The sequence below is a fragment of the Pangasianodon hypophthalmus genome, chromosome 14 (assembly GCF_027358585.1).
Source record: "Pangasianodon hypophthalmus isolate fPanHyp1 chromosome 14, fPanHyp1.pri, whole genome shotgun sequence".
Taxonomy (NCBI): Eukaryota; Metazoa; Chordata; class Actinopteri; order Siluriformes; family Pangasiidae; genus Pangasianodon; species Pangasianodon hypophthalmus.
Genome location: NC_069723.1, coordinates 13577816 through 13597461, shown reverse-complemented (window position 1 = coordinate 13597461; position 19646 = coordinate 13577816). Strand labels below are relative to the sequence as shown.

The 19646-nt window shown below is 38.5% G+C and overlaps 2 protein-coding genes across 5 annotated transcripts in view; both read left to right on the top strand.

Annotated features, from left to right (window-relative positions):
- Positions 1-866: 866 nt before the first annotated feature.
- LOC113532654 (potassium voltage-gated channel subfamily H member 6) lies at positions 867-19229 on the top strand. The gene is made up of 16 exons (XM_053239890.1): positions 867-942; positions 1699-1929; positions 6507-6674; positions 6958-7386; positions 7612-7823; positions 11484-11906; positions 12031-12427; positions 13330-13529; positions 13626-13878; positions 14275-14468; positions 14566-14668; positions 14832-14973; positions 15153-15350; positions 15449-15641; positions 16713-17014; positions 19040-19229. Exons 1-16 carry the CDS (start codon positions 867-869, stop codon positions 19227-19229), a joined length of 3711 nt encoding a protein of 1236 aa, XP_053095865.1.
- Positions 19114-19646, top strand: part of map4l (microtubule associated protein 4 like) — a 17279-nt gene continuing 16746 nt past the window's right edge. For all 4 annotated transcript variants that reach the window (XM_026924731.3, XM_026924734.3, XM_026924729.3 and 1 more), the window contains exon 1: positions 19114-19221. The gene's annotated coding sequence lies outside the window, so the exon portion shown is untranslated. The remainder of the gene's footprint in view (positions 19222-19646) is intronic.

Here is a 19646-nt window from a genome sequence, read left to right as displayed (position 1 = left end):
AAAGAAATTGTAAAATAGGTAGCCTACCTTTTTTTTTAGAACAAATCCACCAGGGGGAAAAATGAGGGGAAAAAATGTATCTGTACTTTGTTTTGATAAATTTTCAGAGTTATCCTCTTAACAAATGCATTTAGAAAGGATTGTAGCTGTATCACAAATCACAAACTGTTACTGCAGTGTTATCTTTTTTTTATCTTTTTTAAGCCTTTTATTAAATTGAGAAATTGTAAATATACTTTTTACATATATTTCCCATGTGATTGGTTTGCATGATACATTTATTTTCACATGTGACTTTTTAAATCCCATCTGATTCATTTATTTTCACATGTGAGTTTCTACATGTTAAAAGTTTTTTACATGTTACATTTTCACATGTATGACATGGTTTTGTTTATTATATTCACGTGAAGTCACACGTGTTGACTTGAGTTAAATGTTTGGGCATGACATGTTAAAACTCACTTTTTTACTGTTGTTGTTTTTCACATATTCCTCCTATAATCACAATGTATGGGGAATTATCCCCAAAGTTACGGTCTCAGGTAGGCTACCATGGCACGGTTAAGTTATGGAACAGCATGTGACAGAAAGCCTGGAGATAAACGGCGGATTAATTGACCGTGAAACCCCTCCACAGATCCAGTGGGAAAGTGATGAGTGAGAGGAGTGCACTGGCGGAAATGTAGTGGATTAGACGCAGCTTTGAGCTCTTTACACTTTACAGCTAAACAGCAGCTCGCGTGTTACAGCAGCAGTCACTTATTGACCTGAGGGGAGAAAAAGAGATCAGACTCACTTCTCATTCCTAAAGCTGGAATAAATCCGACAACCTCAAGATCAAGCAGCTGAACTTAAGGAGCATCATGCCAGTCCGGAGGGGACACGTCGCTCCTCAGAACACCTTCCTGGACACCATCATCCGCAAATTTGAGGGCCAAAGTAAGAATATGACACTGTGAAAGCCTTATTATTTTGTTGTTGTTTTTGTGTGTTCAGGCTACTATAATGTAAACAGAATTGCAACCAACAACAAACAACAACAACAACAACAATAATAATAATAACAACAGCAATAAACTTTATTATTATTATTATTATTATTATTATTATCTTGTTTTTTATTGGTGCTGTTTTTCACATATTATTCATATAATCACAATGTATGGGGAATTATCCCGAAGTTATGGTCTCAGGTAGGCTACAGTTTATTGCTGTTATTATTATTATTATTATTATTATTATTATTATCTTGTTGAATTCACATTGAATGTTTTTTAAACTACTAAATCCTATGTCTTTTCTTAGATTAAATGTCTAAGACATTAATCATTAATCTTTTCTTAGATTAGTTGGTCTATGCTTAATATAATTAGTCTTGACAAAGTTGTGAATTGAGTATGAAGAGCCGTCATCACCTAAAATGATCATTCTGAATATACTGGGGAAATTATTATTTTGTACAAACCCCACTAACCTTAGGATCTGAGTTGTTAAAAAATATTTGAAAAATATTTTTATTAAAAAATATATAGGCAGTTATTTGAATATTTACCCATATAATATTCATTAACTAGACTAAAAGTCCATCGGTTATGAAGTAGAAAGTATTCTCACTTCATTTCACTCTTTCCAGGAAAAAAAATGCTGATTGAACATGTACTATATAACTTAAATGCCTCTGCCCAATCTTGACAGATCGTAAATTCATCATAGCCAATGCGCGAGTAGAGAACTGCGCCATCATTTTCTGCAATGATGGATTCTGCCATATGTGTGGCTACACACGTGCTGAGGTGATGCAGAAGCCATGTACATGCAGCTTCCTGTATGGGCCTCACACGGGCAGGTCTGCTGTGGCCCAGATGGCTAAAGCGTTGTTGGGCTCGGAGGAGAGGAAGGTGGAGATCTCCCTCTATAGGAAAGATGGTAAGCACATTAGTAATCCACACTATTAAAGCTCTAAATTGTCAGATACTGTCCACTGTCCTACGTGGGCTGCCGCTATATTAAGAGTGACTGCCATGGCTAGCTCAATGACTTTCTGCTGCACCTGAGAGCTAGCAAGCTAGATCCATTTTCAGACTTTGCTGAGACTGAAGTTGAATATAGCGATACTTCTACTAGGTCATTATCAGTCTGGATAAATCTCCCAAATCCAGCTGTAGACACTGCACACCTCCAATGCGCTATAAGGAAGGTGACTAGTCACTGAGGTATAAAGAGGGCTCTGTTGAAGGACCTGAGCCTCTGCACTGTACAGTTGTCGATTTCAACTGAGCCATGTCTGCTGTACAGTCATCAATTCAACTAGAAAGCAACTCAGATTTCTCTGCTTCCTTTTCTTGTTACGCTTATCAGTTGTTGCCAGATGTTGATGTTTGTGACTAGCAAGCTGTTTAGGCTGCAGGGCTTGAGTCAGATTCAACTCTGAATCAAGATCTAAATCAGGCTGTGTCAGGATCAGCATTGCTGCGCAATCAGCAATACGACCTTAAGATCAGTGCTGAGACAGTGTGCGCATAGCTGGTGCCCATTTTTGCCTTCCGAGGGCTTCTGCCCCTGGCTGCTCAATTTATGTAATTTACAGGAGGAATGTTTAGGTTATATTTAGATTTTAGACAATTTTACTCTGACAGTTTTATTATTTTCTTTACTAAGTCCTCCCATTGACTAAAAAACCTTACAATTTTCTGAAACTCTCCCTCTTTTGCTAAATTTGAATGTTTACTGATACCTTACCCATACGAGTTATATTACTAATGTGAGTTAAATTATTTCATACAATGTTAAATCACTCAGGTGATATTTCAGGAAGCTAATATAGAAATGATTAATATAGAACTATTTGTACTTTTGGTGAATTCCTTACATTAGTCCTCTCAAGTCACTAAGCTCATCATTGGTTATTTGAGGTTATTTTCATGGGTTTCTCCTTTCAGTTCGCTGGATTTGCTACAGATCGAATATAATCCTCTTACGTAAAATCCCAATTTAGATGAGTAAACCGTTAAATATTGCATTCTCTTTGAAAACAATGAGGATAACCCATAAGGATAATCTGAGTGAATATGATGGCAGGAATCCAGCTTTTAAGATTAACTGGAGTTATACTATAAAGTAACACTCTTATGCTCCAATTCTAGATCAATGTCAACTGAATCACATAAATCAAGAAAAAAAAATTCAATTTTACAGGAGAATTGTCTATCTTTATGATTTTATGTAGGACTCCTCCTACAGAGGATTTCCCTACCAGAGAAAGTTCCAAGTAGCACCCATTTAGAAAGCTAAAAGCCAATATAATCCAGAGAACTACTGAAGAACTTTTTTGCATACTGTAAAATTGTAAAAACATTTTCGACATTAAAAAAGATCTCCTTATGCTAATTATATTTGGAAATAATATTATTAACAGTGTGTTTTGTGTTTGACTCAAAACATGCCTTCTTCATAAAATGGGGACTGAGCAACAAAATTTTTTGTTTGAAATCATTTACTGGAGATTTACTGAAGAACAACCCTAGTAATTAGTCTTTATATTCTGGTAATGGCTTCCACTGCTATAATTAGACAGAGTAATGACTAGAGTCATCTCATGCATTTAATTATTTATTCCTGGTCACTTGTACAGAAGGACAGTAGGGGTTTCTTGCATTCTCCAGCAGCCAATTTCCTTAATAATTATCAGTTCAATTGGAGAATTATCTTGGTTCATCTTGTCCAAGTTAAATTATATTTCATTTGAACTCATGAATTAATTATTCCTAATGAAAAGGATTTGTCTGTAAGAACAGACATCTGAACCCTTCACAAGTTCACTACATTTTGGCTAACTAATTTTTAAACAGCCACTAATTTATAAATATGAAAAATCTGGATCTTATGTGAGTGCTACCAACAAAGCGAAATGGCTAAAAAATACATTTTTGTGTTATATAATTTAACATTGGATGTAAAGACCTGTTTTGACCAATGGCTGAAAAAGATTTTCATGTTTATTATGCTCCATTTCCTGTGTCACTCGTGTTTATGTTGCATTTATTGCCTTTCATATGTATAGGAGGAATTTTGGTCAAGGTCTTCAGAACTGCTTTTCAAGCAATGCAACTGCAAAATTCAAAAAACACAATAAAACTCACAACTGCATATGCATTTGGAGAATAATCCTCTAAAAGCTCAAAATACTGGGGGGAGATTATTGTAATAACATGAATGGCTACAGGGAGTTTTCAAACATACTGTATATTTAGGATAAATGTCCAATGAAAGCATTTATTTATTTGGAATTTTATTAATATTTATTTTTATTGTAAAGAATTTACTGTTGATGGCAGTAGCGTAGCTGGCAGTGCAGAGTTTCACATGTTCTCCCAGTATCTGCTTGAGTTTCCTCTGGGTACTCTAGTTGTGCCGCACCTCACAAAAACTTGACAGTAGGTGGATTGGCTACACTAAATTGCACCTAGGTGTGAATGAGTGTGTGTAGTGCCCTGTGGTGGACTGCATCCCTTTCAAGGTTTATTTTTGTTTGCATCCAGTGTTCTGGGATAGACTATGGATCCACTGAGACCAAAATGAAGCCAATACTGTATACTGAATAAAAGAATAAAATTATTGAAAGCAAACAAGAATGGTATGAAGCCCAAATTAAAAGTAACACTTCATTACCTTTCACTTTTCAGCATAATGTGACCCCATCAGTGTAAATAGTTTCAAAAAAGTCTGTAGCCTAAAATTAGTGCTTATCTTAAAAAATATGTTTTGTGAAATGTGGGTATTCTCTGTAAGATTTTGGGGCTTTACAGCCCTTTGGTGATTTAATTTTATATGGTGCTTATGGGCTTACTAAAAACAATGATCCTTTCCTTATTTGGCATTAACCTCTCTGGCCTTTGGTGACTCTGTCCTTGGTGCTGAAGAAGCCAAACCCCCTGCTGAATAAAGCCCTTGTTTGCAATAATATCCCTCAGGCAGTGAGGTCTTTTAATCCCCTCTCTCATTTTCCCTAATATCATATGCTTTTTCAGTAGGTTTAGATATTTATACAACAGAATCTCTTTTCATCTATATAAATGTGCTATCTCATAGTCCCTGCAAAATGCAATGTCAGGGGAACTGAGGTTAGGTGGTAATTAGTAGGAGATGGTACAGAATATTGCCATGGAGTAACAGATACTGGTGGTATGAATTAATCTATTAAGAGGAATAAAAGAGCATGTCTCTTTTCTTTAATCACCAAAAGCAAAAAACATATACCTTGATCCCAGGCCTGTCTGCTCTGTCACACAGTTCAAGTATGTAACTAGTTCCTTAATATTAACAGAAATTGTGAAAAAGAAAAACAACTTAGGGATACTAGTAAATTGGTTAAGTGTCTGCCTTGGTTATTTAGTGTTCTACCTTTAATTCACCAAGGAAAGCTTTGGTCATTAACAGCTGCCCTTGCCCTTATTCAGTTATACAGGGTGTTATCCTGCATTGTGTCCAGTGTTCCCAGGATAGCCTCTGGATCCACCCCACCTGTATAATGTAGTTAACTAATGACTAAAAGCTTAAGACAAAAGGAAGTTTAAACTTGACAGTATCAGTTGTAGGGGTCTGCACATGTGAAAAGCCATGCAAGGTCCATGGCTCCACATGCACAATGCAGTTTACAAGTGATAGAAAATGGCCTTGGAATTGCTAACTGGCATTTTGAATGTTTGTATATACAGAAGTCAAGTTGTGATCCCACATTCCTGAATACGGGACTGAGAATGTAATCAGTTATGTACTGCCCTCTAGTGGATCGAGTTTATTTTAGTTGGAGAATGATGGTCTCGTTGCTGACATGATGCTTTTAATGCATCATTTGCCTATTTCACTCATGACAGCTCTCAGAATGAGATTGACAGTATTTATTGATAGGAATGCAGTGTAAGTAGGCTTGGTCTTGGCAGACTAGACCTGCTACACAGCTGCTGCTGAGTGAGGAGGAATACTTGCTCTGATAGACATGCAAAGACATAGAGATGTAGAGAACCATGCTGCTGCTGCAAAGGGTACAGTAGGAGGAACCCCACCATAGCAGACCATACGGTGGTGCTGGGGAGGAGAGTAGGATGCAAAATCTCGTAGTGAGCAGAGCAGAGGTCATAGCCGGTGAGCAGAGGTCATAGCCGGCGAGTTAGTTGGGATAATAAAGGGTTACATAGATGGAGAAGCGTGGCAGATAGGCTGCTGCCCTGGCCTCGAAGGAACCAATCAGCGCATGGATAGAGTTTCATGGCTGAGCTAGACATTTATTCTCCTTTACAAGGAGATATTTAGACAACTAGTAGAGAATCCACCTACTGGCAAGTATACAAGCAGACACAGAGAGAACATGCTGAACTCAACACAGATAGTAACTGGAGCTTAGGATCAAACCCCAGCACTGGAGCTGTGAGGCATCACCATTACCTTCTGCTGCCTGCAGTTTTTAATTTTTACACACATATCCGAACTTCTTCTTTTTCTTACAGGAGTGTGTTTCCTATGCTTGGTGGATGTGGTCCCAGTCAAGAATGAGGATGGACTGGTCATCATGTTCATCCTGAATTTTGAGCTGGCAGATCAGCAGGATAGCACTGCTAACAGCTCACCACTAAAGGAGCACAACCACAGATTCTCAATTCCATGGCTTTCTAAAGGTGCTCACTTTAGACACACAATGTATATTACACTGGATTCCTTTTTGGCCAGCTGTCAAGCTCTTAATGCCTATTAAGCACCAAAATATATGTTTTATCAACAGCTTGGTTATAATGAGACCATATGCTGAGATAAATAAATTTTTAGGTTGTAATTTTTTTTTTACATGGCACAATGGATTTGTATTAGACACTTAACTATAGGAGGTTTATATTTTCATATGTGAGTAATTGTGTAATCAAATATTTAAATGGTTGCAAAATCTCATTCTCTTTGCCTCAGCTTGTAGATATAGGTTCAGGCTGCCCCAGCCTTTGTTTAACTCTCTGAGCAGCAGCAGGTCACCTCTGCATGATGATGCTGAGTTGGGTCGCATGCACAAGATGCCACACATGGGCCATGAATCAGTGGCCCTGGACAAATTGTTGTCTCTGCCAGAACGTTCAGCACTAGGGCGGCTTCCATTGCTCTTGTGGGATGATGAACCCCCTCTAGAGCCTCACTGTGAGCTTCAGTCCTCACCACCATCCCAACCCCCATTCCGTGGCTTTTTGCAGTCCTCCTCATGGCTAGACTGCCCAAAGAATTCACCCTCCAACTGCAGCCTGTCCCACAGCCGCTCATGTGAAAGCCTTTGTAGTACACGCCACTTGCCCTCTACCAGTGTCTGCACCAGGGACAGAAAGCTTCCCTTCAGACCCAACAGCATGGGTGAGGATGGAGTTGAGTTCACATGACCAACAGTGAAATTAATTTTAAGTAGCAAACTAGTACTAGTGGTAGACATTTAGGGAAGTACTAGATATAATTGGACTTGTGGTTGTTTCCAATAGTAAGTATAGATAAATGTATTGTTGGTATTTAAAGTCATTTATGGCTTTGGATATCAAAATTAGATATGCATAATGTCTTACATTCAGTCTGGTGTTTGTCCAGGTGCCATGCATCGTAAAGCCAGTTTGCCTAACTCTACATCAGACTCGGACCTGATGCGGTTCCGCATGGTAAATACAAGTCCTACAGCACCGCACAACTTAATTGACTTCAAACCAGATCCCTTGGTGACTCTTCCTTCCAGCGAGATCGATATAATTGCACCTTGCAAGTTGATTGATCGTACCCACAATGTGACTGAGAAAGTCACTCAGGTAAGTAGAAAAAACTCAGCTGAAACTAAAAAAAAAACTTGAAAACTTGAAATCATAGGATTCTTAAAGGTTCTATGTACCTTACAATGGAGTATTTTACAATCAGAAAGTGTTCCGATTAGAACACTTAAAGATGCATTGAAATAGTATATTTTATTATTTTCTTTGCAAGGTTTATCACTTTAGGATGACAACATGTTAGAGGCAATCAAAAGTCAGACATCAGGCAGTGTGTGTGTGTGTGTGTGTGTCTGCCAGGTGTTTTGGCCGGGCAACATTTTTCTGCACCTTTGAGTTGCTGATATCTGTGCCAGCCACTGAAATTGTATAATGTGGATAAATGGAGCTTTCTGATTGGTGTAATCCTGCATGGAAAAGAGAAGAACCCATACCCATACTCATACTCATCCTTCAGTTCTGAATTAATACTGTAGCACTTTTCTCCAGAGTCTCAACCCACTTAAAGAGCCTTTATCTCATCAATCACATTTTCAGTGTGATAGAAGTATGCCATGCTTAGCCAAACAGCTGTGATCATGTTTCTGTCTGCAAATGTGCATGTTCTTGTCCTTCTTTTTTGTTTACAATAGACATCGACATCCTCTTGCAAGGGTAAATTAGTTCTCTCAATCTGATTCAGAAGTGCTTAATGTCTCCCACATCTAGTGCTAATTACCAAGAGAAAACATCAAGTCCAGTCCCATTTAATTCATAACAATGTATGTGTGAAAATGCTGAGTAAATTGAGTCTTGCATAAGATGCAGAAATTGTGCAGTCTGTTAGTATTTTGGATAAACAAGCAACCAGCTGGTGTGTGTATATTTCCAAATTCTGAGAAAATATCCTCAACATTCAATTTAGGAGTGATACAAAACCATTCTGGCCAACAACGACTACACTGATTGCTGTCCTCAAAACACACAATTTTCTAGCCTTTTCTGAGATTTGAAATTAAAGTGATTGAAAAAGGTTATAGAGGGGGCTATATTTTGTGGGTCTAGTTAATTAATAGTTAAATACATATTTTGGATTGAAGGGCAAATTAAATATTATCAAGCAATGTGGTCAGAGACAGATTTTAGTCAAAGTTTCCTGAAGGTAAACAACTGACAAGTTAATTTAATCTGCCATGCTAAAATACACTCCGATCTGAATGCTCCTCTATAAGAATTCGTTTTCCTTCTTTTTCAGGTAGATTTTACATCCATATATATTTATTAAAGCTTTGTCTCTCTGCATTCACTTTCCCCTGCTGACTAACTGCTGACATTGTTATGGTGTCCTGCTTGGAAGGAATGTTTTATATTTAATATTGCCAACCCTAAGCCATATGGCGAGTCCTGTACAACGTGGATAAATGTTCAGTCTCACAGAGAGAGTAGGCGGTGTTACAGCCACTTTTGCTCAAACAAATCTCAACCACAACACAGCTCAGTCACACTAAGGAAAAATAAAACTGTACATACATACATACAAATACAGAAGAATTGCTATAGTGTCATCACCTGGCCAGTCTGGGTCATTACACTGAGTAGTGTAAGATGCTGAGAAGTTGACTCATGCTGTGGGGAGCACCTAAAATTATAAAAGATTACAGCATGTTCCAAACACTGCAGATAGAGTATTAACATGCACCAGAACAAAAGAACACAAAAGCATAAAACCTGTAGCATCACTACACTAGCCTGTCTTATTTAGAAGCTTTGAACGCTCCTAATGGCTTAGTACCTTCATGCATCTTTATATGCTTGATGGTTCTGTTGGCTTTAAAAGCCAGATGCTGTCTGAACATTCCAAGAGTAAAGCAGTTTGATTTTATTTTCCAAAGACCTAGAATTCCCTCACCCTCACATTTCATTTAAATAAATCAAACCTAATCTTTTTCTTTATCATTTAAGAATTTAAGAGGTCTTGTTTGCTATGCCTAATTTTATTTTTGTGCATACTATTAAAAGCTATATGTGTGAAAGGTTTGACATGTAGAAGGTTTTCTGTGTCCTGACTAACCATTATGCTGTGTAGGGAGGTTAATCATTCTGAAAACAAAGTACTACAGAAAATCGAAGACTTTATATTTGTGTAGAACTCTTCAACATAATGACATTATATGACACATGATTTTGATGCTAAGCTCCTAACACTCCTGTTTGGGTGTGAAATGTCAGACTAAATCCAGAGCAGTACCAGAAACAAGCTTATAAGATTCAAGATGGTTTCTACCTGGAGTCAGCATCTTTCCTTCACAAATGCTTGGGTATTGATTAAACATTTTTATTACATTTTCACTTATAAACCTTAACGTGGGCCTTGATCTAAACATTATGTATGTTTTTTACACTGACATTGCCTCTTCAGTACCCCTTAATCTGTACATTGTCAGAGTAAAGGTGCCAATGTTCTCCAAAGGCTTTGTTTAACTGTGTCTCAGCGGGTTACTGAGGGAAGACATCATATTAATTAAAACTCTACGACTAGGATACAGAGAAACACAGAGGACAATCAGGCCCCCAAATATAATTATGGCTCAGTGCAAATGGGATTTGCACTGGAAAGGGAGTGTGTGTGTGTGTGTGTGTGTGTGTGTGTGTGTGTGTCTGAGACACACAAACGCACAGTAAGATTAATTCTTAATTCTCACAATTTGTTTATGTGGCCATTGGCTAGGGTCTGATTTTATAGCTTCAATCATTTTCTTCCTGGAGAGTTGCAGAGGTTTGGAAATATCAATCAATTGTGACAAATGTGAATGCAATTGTATGATAATATTTGATTCCCAATGCTGGATCACAGTAAGGCTAAAGCTATGGTGTTTAAGTTTTCTGACTTCCTTGATAGCGATATATTTTTTCACCTTCGGAAGTACAGAGAATACACTGCTTCTCTGAGGCATTATTAAGAGCTGGAGCTAAAGCTGAAATGAGTTGTGAAGCATAACAGAAGCAGGTGTGGTGGTTGATAAGGACAGAAACATGTACAGTGTTTCTATGGGTTTGAGAGACAGTGTCCCTTCGGTGGAGTCCCAAGTGAGCAGCGAGAGTAGGAATTGTAAAGAACGCATTCTGCATCTCCAGTGCTGTTGCCCAAGAGTTTAGTGTTCAGAGCCAGAGGGTGAGAAATATCTGAACAGGAAAAAAGGAAAGCTTTTAGGTCTACTGTGAATTTGATATAGTATCAAAAGCTACAGCAGCACTTCCATCATTTCTCATCATTGTCATGATCATCGTGGTAGTTTTTTCTAGTATTTTACCTTTCAATAAATTCAACTTTATATTTATACCCAAGGGAAACAGTATATTGTTAAAGGCAACAGCAGAGTTCCTGGGGACTGAGAGAAATTGAAAAATAATATATGTTTTTAAAGAATAACAATTTGTTTGGGATGTCAATAATTTTGGGTCATATTTTTGAGAAAATAATATGATATATGATATACTGTTTAAAGGTAAATATACTGTTTCAAAAAGTATTTCTAATGAGAACGAGAAAGAATGAGAAAGTTTTATTAGAGCAATAATAAATACTTTCTGATATTGTTGGAGTGGAAATTTTTAATTAGTGTGCAATGTTTTTATATGTATATTTTATAGCATTTTTGCTCATTTTCATAAAGAGTGTCAACAATTATGTAATGCAATAATTAGGTACATATTCCTGTTTAGGTACTGTCTCTAAGTGATGATGTCCTCCCTGAGTACAAGCTTCAGGCTCCCCGCATTCACAAGTGGACCATCCTGCACTACAGTCCCTTCAAGGCTGTATGGGACTGGGTTATTCTGTTACTGGTTATCTACACAGCCATCTTCACACCATACTCTGCAGCCTTCCTGCTAAGTGATGAGGAGGAGGCTGCCAGGCAGCGCTGTGGATACTCCTGTAGCCCTCTCAATGTGGTGGATCTCATTGTAGACATAATGTTTGTTATTGATATTGTCATAAACTTTCGCACAACGTATGTCAATACCAATGACGAGGTGGTCAGCCAGCCTGGCCGCATCGCTGTGCACTACTTTAAAGGCTGGTTCCTCATCGACTTGGTGGCTGCCATTCCATTTGACCTGCTTATCTACCGCTCTGGAGAGGAGGTGAGAAGACTCACTAAATCTTTGTACCCCAACACCATTAACCTCCTAACATGACTGCAGTTGACTGCACATGAATGCAAAGTTTTGTAAGCTTCTGAAATTTCCATTCTTCTTTCCTTTCCAGACAACCACTCTGATTGGTCTGCTGAAAACAGCTCGGCTGCTGCGATTAGTACGTGTGGCACGCAAACTGGACCGGTACTCAGAGTATGGAGCAGCAGTGCTCTTCTTGCTCATGTGCACCTTTGCATTAATCGCACACTGGCTGGCATGTATCTGGTACGCAATAGGGAACGTGGAGAGAAGTGGTTTGTCTCGAATCGGCTGGCTAGACTCACTGGGAGAACAGCTTGGCAAGCCTTATAATGAGACAATTCCATCCTCTGGACCGACCATTAAAGACAAGTATGTCACAGCTCTTTACTTCACCTTCAGCAGTCTGACCAGTGTGGGCTTTGGGAATGTCTCACCAAACACCAACTCTGAGAAGATCTTCTCAATTTGTGTTATGCTTATTGGTGGTGAGTACTTTTAAGGATTCAAATATTCAAGAGACAGAATCTTATTTATACAGTATCTATATGTTTGCACTGCATATTATAACTGAAATAATGTATTTTTATGTTACTACCAAGAAATTTTAGAAGTTTGTAGTATAATTTGGAAATGATTCAGAGTATACTTGAAATTCGCCTCTGTGCTCTTGTGTAGTGCTGTTCGTAGTTCACTCAATGGGCTTTTGTTATGATATGTGCCTTAATTTTGGCCCTGTTTCCAACCCTGTCATGATTACCCTAAATTGTTCACCTGTTCTGTTCCTCACCTTGATTAGTTTGGTTATTTCTGCCCTGTTGTTTTCTTGCGAATTCTTATGATGCTTTTGTCTCATTAAGTCCAAGCTTTAGTTTCCTGTGTTCCCTGTTCTTTGTGTCTTGTAGTACTTCCTGTTTTGGACCCTCACCTGGTTTTGTGTTTTGATTATGAATTATCCTCATGTTATGCTGTCTGCCTGTGTTTTGACCCCATCTATGGACTTTGCCAATGATTCTTGAATTAATAAAAGACACACTGAGTTTATGCACTTGTGTCCTGCCTCACACTGCCACATTACATTACTTTTGTATTCCATTCAATTTCATTATTTTTTAATCATCTGAAAATGATGAGCAGAGATGTGCTCATTGGAAAGCTTATGATTACAAATTTAATCACCAACGTTGTGACACACAGATTTTCTTCTGGTGTTGGTAACTATTACCCTTAAAATTAAAAGGATTTTTAAAAGGAATATCTGAATGGCTCAGAAAGTTTCTAAATTCTCATTACTGCCCAAATGACCTTCTAGACATTCACAGTGAAATACTGTTTGCTTTTAACTCTGCAAAAAGGAAGGCATTGTCTTTTGTTTGTTTTTTTTTTCTAGCACTGATGTATGCCAGTATCTTTGGGAATGTGTCAGCTATTATCCAGAGACTTTACTCTGGAACTGCTCGCTACCACACCCAGATGCTACGAGTGCGAGAGTTCATTCGCTTCCACCAGATCCCCAATCCACTAAGGCAGCGCCTAGAGGAGTATTTCCAACATGCTTGGTCCTACACCAATGGCATTGATATGAACGCTGTAAGTCTGAATAAACATGATGGTGCTGGACGTGTGATAAAGTCAACAGAGAACATAATACTGCTCACTTCTGTATCTCTCTTCTATCCTGATCAGGTGCTTAAGGGTTTTCCCGAATGCTTGCAAGCAGACATTTGTCTGCATCTGAACCGCACTCTGCTACAGAACTGCAAAGCTTTCAAGGGCTCCACCAAAGGCTGCTTACGTGCCCTAGCCATGAAATTTAAGACAACCCACGCCCCACCAGGAGACACTTTAGTCCATGCAGGCGATGTCATTTCAGCCCTCTACTTTATCTCTCGAGGCTCCATTGAAATCCTGAGGAGAGATGTGGTGGTAGCCATCCTGGGTAAGGCATTTAGGGGTTTTAGATTCTGTTAAATGCTCTATACACACTTTTGGTAACATTCCTGTTTATGTCCTAGCATGAATAGTGAGATAAATAATGTAAACAAAATGTTCTGAAGAAGGCATCATCTTGTGATTATTATTATACCCTTTCATATTACTGTAGAATATGGGATATAGTACCAGCTACCACCCAGTGTTTTGTTAAATACAGTGCATGTTTAGAGAATGTCCTTCAGCCATGATCTGCTTTTTCATATTAACACTGGGCCTATTTTATAAGCTGTTATTTTGCATCTTATTTGCTATCTTTGCATGTATATCAGATGTTAGCCCATGTATATCAGAGATTAATAAAAAGAATTTAATGTTTAATCTATTTGGTATATTCCTGCAGGAAAGAATGATATATTTGGGGAACCCATTAATATGTACACACGGCCTGGGAAGTCGTGTGCTGATGTAAGAGCACTGACTTACTGCGATCTGCACAAGATCCAGAGGGAGGATATTCTGGAGGTGCTGGAGATGTATCCAGAATTCTCAGATTACTTCTGGAGCAACCTGGAGATCACCTTCAGCCTTAGAGAAGTAGGTACCTATGCTGAAAAAAATAAAGAAATAGCCAACACTGTTGGAACTTGCTCCCAAAAAAGAATTCATTTGTTTAAAAATTTTCACTCAATAGACTACAACAATTTCTGGGTCTGTGAACAGTGAAGAGTCAGGAAAGGCCTACATGAAACATCATATGAACAGATCAACACTTTCCTTCCATCGTAATGAGAAAGGTACCATATTACAAGATGTTAATCTATATATATATAATAAATTAAACCAAAACCAGATACCTATATAGGTATTTACAACAACCAACACCTATATAGAATTAGGCTTGAAGGTTCAAGTCAAGACATGTTGACTTCAGAACAGTGTTCTATTCACTGTTATTAGATAACACAGTGAAGACAGACTCCAAACTCAACAGGACGACTCTTCAGCCTCTGAGAAGCAGGTGGCATGAGGAAAAAGGACAAAAGGTTCATCAAGACTTGGATTCCTCATCCTCTCAAACCAGCAGTGATGAAGAGGATGAGTCTAGACAAACCCTTTTCCACAGTCACACTCCCAAATTTCACATAAGCAAAAGCAGAGAGCATACAAGCTGTAACAGTTTCTCAGGTAGGCTATATTGAAATTCAACTTGTGATATCCAACAGCTTGATATGCTGGGTATTAATGTATCTGGGCTTTAACGCTAATATCTTAAACCAGAGGCTTTTTTTCAGGGGTCTCCAACATATTTAGTTTCTGGGGAGAAAGTCATGGACATCAGTACCAGCAGGTGCCCAGCCACAGTATGTCCTGTCCCCCTCCCTCATCTCCATCTATGGGTTTCTCACACAATATCACCCACCGTCAATGCAGTGAGGTGGAAAACAGACTGGAACTACTGCAGAGACAGCTTCATGGGTGAAATTCTTAATTTCCAGTCTCCAACAATCAATGTATATTACTGATGTCAGCTATAGTACATGTAGAATTTAGTTTTCTTTGTTGTGCTTCCACAGCCTGGAGTCTCGTATGTCCACAGACATTGGAGCCATCATGCAGGTTCTTCAGAGGCAGATGGCTCTTGTTCCACCAGCTTATAGTGTTGTGACCTCTCCACCCGACTCATCCCCAAATCCACATAAACTTGGACAAAAGCTTGTGCAACCAGTCAATCCTTTAGAAATGGAGAGATCAGCCATTCACTCTCAGGTACCACTAAACCACTGATCAACTGAAATCATTTACTTGCGCTGTGCTACAGTTTATCATATTTCTACAGTTTTGATAAATTAATCTAGTTGATCGTATTAAGCCAGTTTTAGACTCCACTTTTACAGTCTTTTAATATTTCTTTTCATTTCTTGTCACACTGTACAAACTGATCCCAAAAAAACCATGGCCGAGTTCTATAACAGACAGATCCTCTAACGATAAACCTGCAATTAAAGAAAATTACTATGTTCTCCTTAAGGCATCAGTCAGCACGATCTGCGGTTGTGCAGAAAATGGGGTTGCATAAACAGAAACAAGCCCTTACTATAATAGTTGCAGTAAACACTTTAAAAGGCAGAGAAGAGAAGTTTGAAGCCGTTCATGGCTAGGTAATAAGATTTTTTTTTCTGACCATTAGCATGCACAGTAGCTTTGCAGCTCACTTTAGCAGCCAGGCATGTAGGTAGTTAATGTTCTATTAATTAATGTGAGCAAGTCAGTATTTAAATGATCACTTGCTCAAACATAAATATTTAATTCCGTGTTTCAAGTTTCGCTTCATCCTATGCTGTCCTGTTACTGGTGCCTTTTAGACACTTTCACAGTGCCTTTTAGCACTGTAGCACTGGTCACATTTTTAATCAAAACAGATTTTAATCAAAAATTTCTGACACTGCAAGAACTTCATCATCAGCCATCCTTGGTCGCAATGGCACTAAATTGGCCACCTGTAAGCATGTCGCAATATGCATTATAAGAATATTGTTCTCATCTCACAACCAAAGAATTCCTTTACGATGTGCAATATTCATCTGTGACAGCAAAATTGGGCCGAATATCGTACAGTGTAAACCCGGCTATAAGTAATCTAATATTCTGGCATTTTCACAAATAAACTTTAGTACTTGAAATGTTGCTGCAGTTGCCATTTAATGGTATAGTCTTAGTAAATAAATATCATACAATGTTGTCACCACACAATGACAAACTGAGACCAGGTTATTAACCATGTTATCATGTTAGACCTACACCAAATGTTATACATTTTACTTGTATTATTTTTACTAGATATGTGATCCAGAGGATACTGGTGATGTCTCTACTAAGTCATGTGAGCTGCTGCAGGATAGTGAGGAGTTCCAGCTCCTAGATTATTCACTGGCTTCCACTCCTGAGAGTCATGGGTTTGACCCAAAAATCCAACACGATTGTGAAGGGCGACTGAGCAAGGCCAGTAGTCCTGAGATGCTTACCGATGTCATGACCACTGCTCCCGACAGGCAGCCTGTGGATGTGATTGGTCCTCTGTGGAATCCTACTCTAGAAAGGGGGTTCTATGAAACTATTAACCATCAACACACTCGACTGAGGCAAGATTTGATGTCTTCTGAAAGTGCAAGACGCCTTTCTTTGCAAGGTCAACGCACAACAAAAAAGTGCTCCTCAAGACATGCTTCTGATCCTGGATGTTAAAAATTGATTTCCAATATCATGACTAAGCATGTGCCAAGTCATTATTTTAATATCTTGTTTAAGGATTTGAATAATTTTACATTACAGTAACTATTGCAATTTTCAAATTAATCTGAAAAACTATAAAATAAACAAAATTAATTACTAAGAAATCAAATGTCTTCCATGATGCCATCAAAAAAATAAAGTGATAAAATCCTGCCCAAGATCCTAGTGGACAGAACAAACACAGGTTTAACTTGCTAATGGGGAAGCAGCAGTGAATTCAATACAACAACATACAATAAAACATATCATACAAAGTCACTTCCCCACTTCTGACAAGACTGAATCAACCATGACAGCAATATTGTGTATGTATAACTGGTATTTGCACATGCCTAGTCATTAACAAAGTGTGTCTGGCAGGCAATATGTACTCACTGGATTACAGGAGACATTATTGTTTGCTATACAAACCATGTCCATAGCTTTAGGTAAATGTTTGGCTTAGCTTGGGTTACTTGAGAAATGGTTCCAGGCTCAGCAATAAGGCCACTCACAGTACATTAAACCTTTCTCTTTGGCAATTTTAACTCTGGTAAAATACCTCAGATTAAGCGATTCTAGTAGGAAGTGATCCTTGAATCATTTCTCATTGAAGTCGAATACATTATACTGCATATAGCTAAATCACTTTGACAGCACCAGCAATAATCATTTTTGACTAAACAATGTTTCTGAAGAGTTTGGACATATGAAAATTAACTCATATAATGTATTTTAGAAATCTGAATCAATCAGTTGATTGATTATAGATTAATTACTGCACACATGTTTGAAATCTACTGTAATCATTCAGTGAAGGAAAAATACTCATTGATTTGAATGCCGTCCTGTCCATTATGTTTTTGTAGGTCGGGTTGCTGCAGTTATTGTCTTCATTTTCCTGGATCATACATAGCCTGCAATAAAATCTCTCCTTGTGGTGTTAACTGTAAACCTGATTCTGAGTATGAACTTTTAAAAGTTAGGATTAGTTAACTACATATATTTTATTGCACATTATTGTTTAGTATATTGTTTATTGTTGGCTGTTGAGCTGTTCTAGACCCAATTACCACCAACAATGTTGTGTGCAAATTAAAGAATTTTAAATGAATAAAAAAGGGAGGAGTACAAAACAGGATATTTTACTCAAACATTGATCAAGAAAGTGTGAAAACACTCTGACGTTATCAATGAAAAGTAATTCCTGGGAAAGGTATTAGAGTAGCTACTTGGGAGCTATTATGTTACCACATTTAACAAGTATTCTTATTAAATTGTCAGGATGTTTGTGATGTTGATTCAGACTGAGCAGCTGGTAGTCGATATGGCTCTGGTCAAGAAACCATCCGCATCTTTGGCCAAGAAACCATCCGCATATCCCCACGTAATTTTTACATCCAGTTCTTTCAGCAGTGTTGTAAAGCTTGGCCTACATGACTATTCAATGTACTGGGCCTCCTTCCTCAAACAAATTTCCTTCTTCTGGAAATATTCGCTCTCTAGCGTCATCTTGAGCCACTGTAATAATCCCCACATTCCCCTCTGAACATTTTAAATTCTCCTTTTACAAAAAAGGGGCAATTTCTCTATATTTACTGAACTACACTTTCAGGACAGTCCTGTACTTTTAGTCAGCAGCTGACAGCAAGGTAAATTTACTAGTTAATTAGAAGAACCCCAAGTAGTTCACATATTAGCAAAACTTGGAATGGTTGTATATCAGATGACTCGTTGTGTACCTGAGGAGTGGAAACTTCACATCTTCACATCCCATGTAATGTACTCACAGGACTTCTAGTGTAAAATCTTCCTGTAGGGAAATAAAGGTACTTTTCACTGGGAGAGTCAGGGACAGCTTCAGAACACCGCCTCATGCGCGCGATGTTTCTCAGCTGTGATTGGATGAACCATGGAAGGGGCGGGGTTTTGTGTGCCTATGTCTGTGGCTGTGCGTATGCGGGCGCGTGCGTGCGTGCGTGCGTGCGTATGTGTGTGTCATACGGACTGAACGCAGAGGTGCACCTGACCGTGAACGGAGACAAGCGCATCATTCCAGTTTTAAAACACTTGAGCGGTGAGTGAATGTTTAGAACTGATATGAAGCCAGAGCAGTGCGTCTGCAGTGGAAAATAACCAGACTGGAGCAAATAATCGGTGTTATGACCTGCTGAAACGGGCTGAGCGTAAAATAGCGGATAATTGGGCGTAATGAAAGCATCAGGCGTTAATCGATGCTCGTGCGATCGGAGACCATTACACGCATTGATTGGAGGGGGAGGGGGAGGGGGGTTATTGTCATGCACGCAGTTAATATTTAATAATTATGAACGGGTTAATGATTCTGAATGTCGCATGTTTAGTTTTCTCCTGTTCACTCAGATCAGCACTGAAGGGCAGATGTTTTCTCTGGTTCATCATGCTGACAGGATGTGGAGGATGCTCTGGACAGATGTCTGTATGTTTTTTTTTTTTTTTTTTTTGCGTTTTATGGCGGTGGAG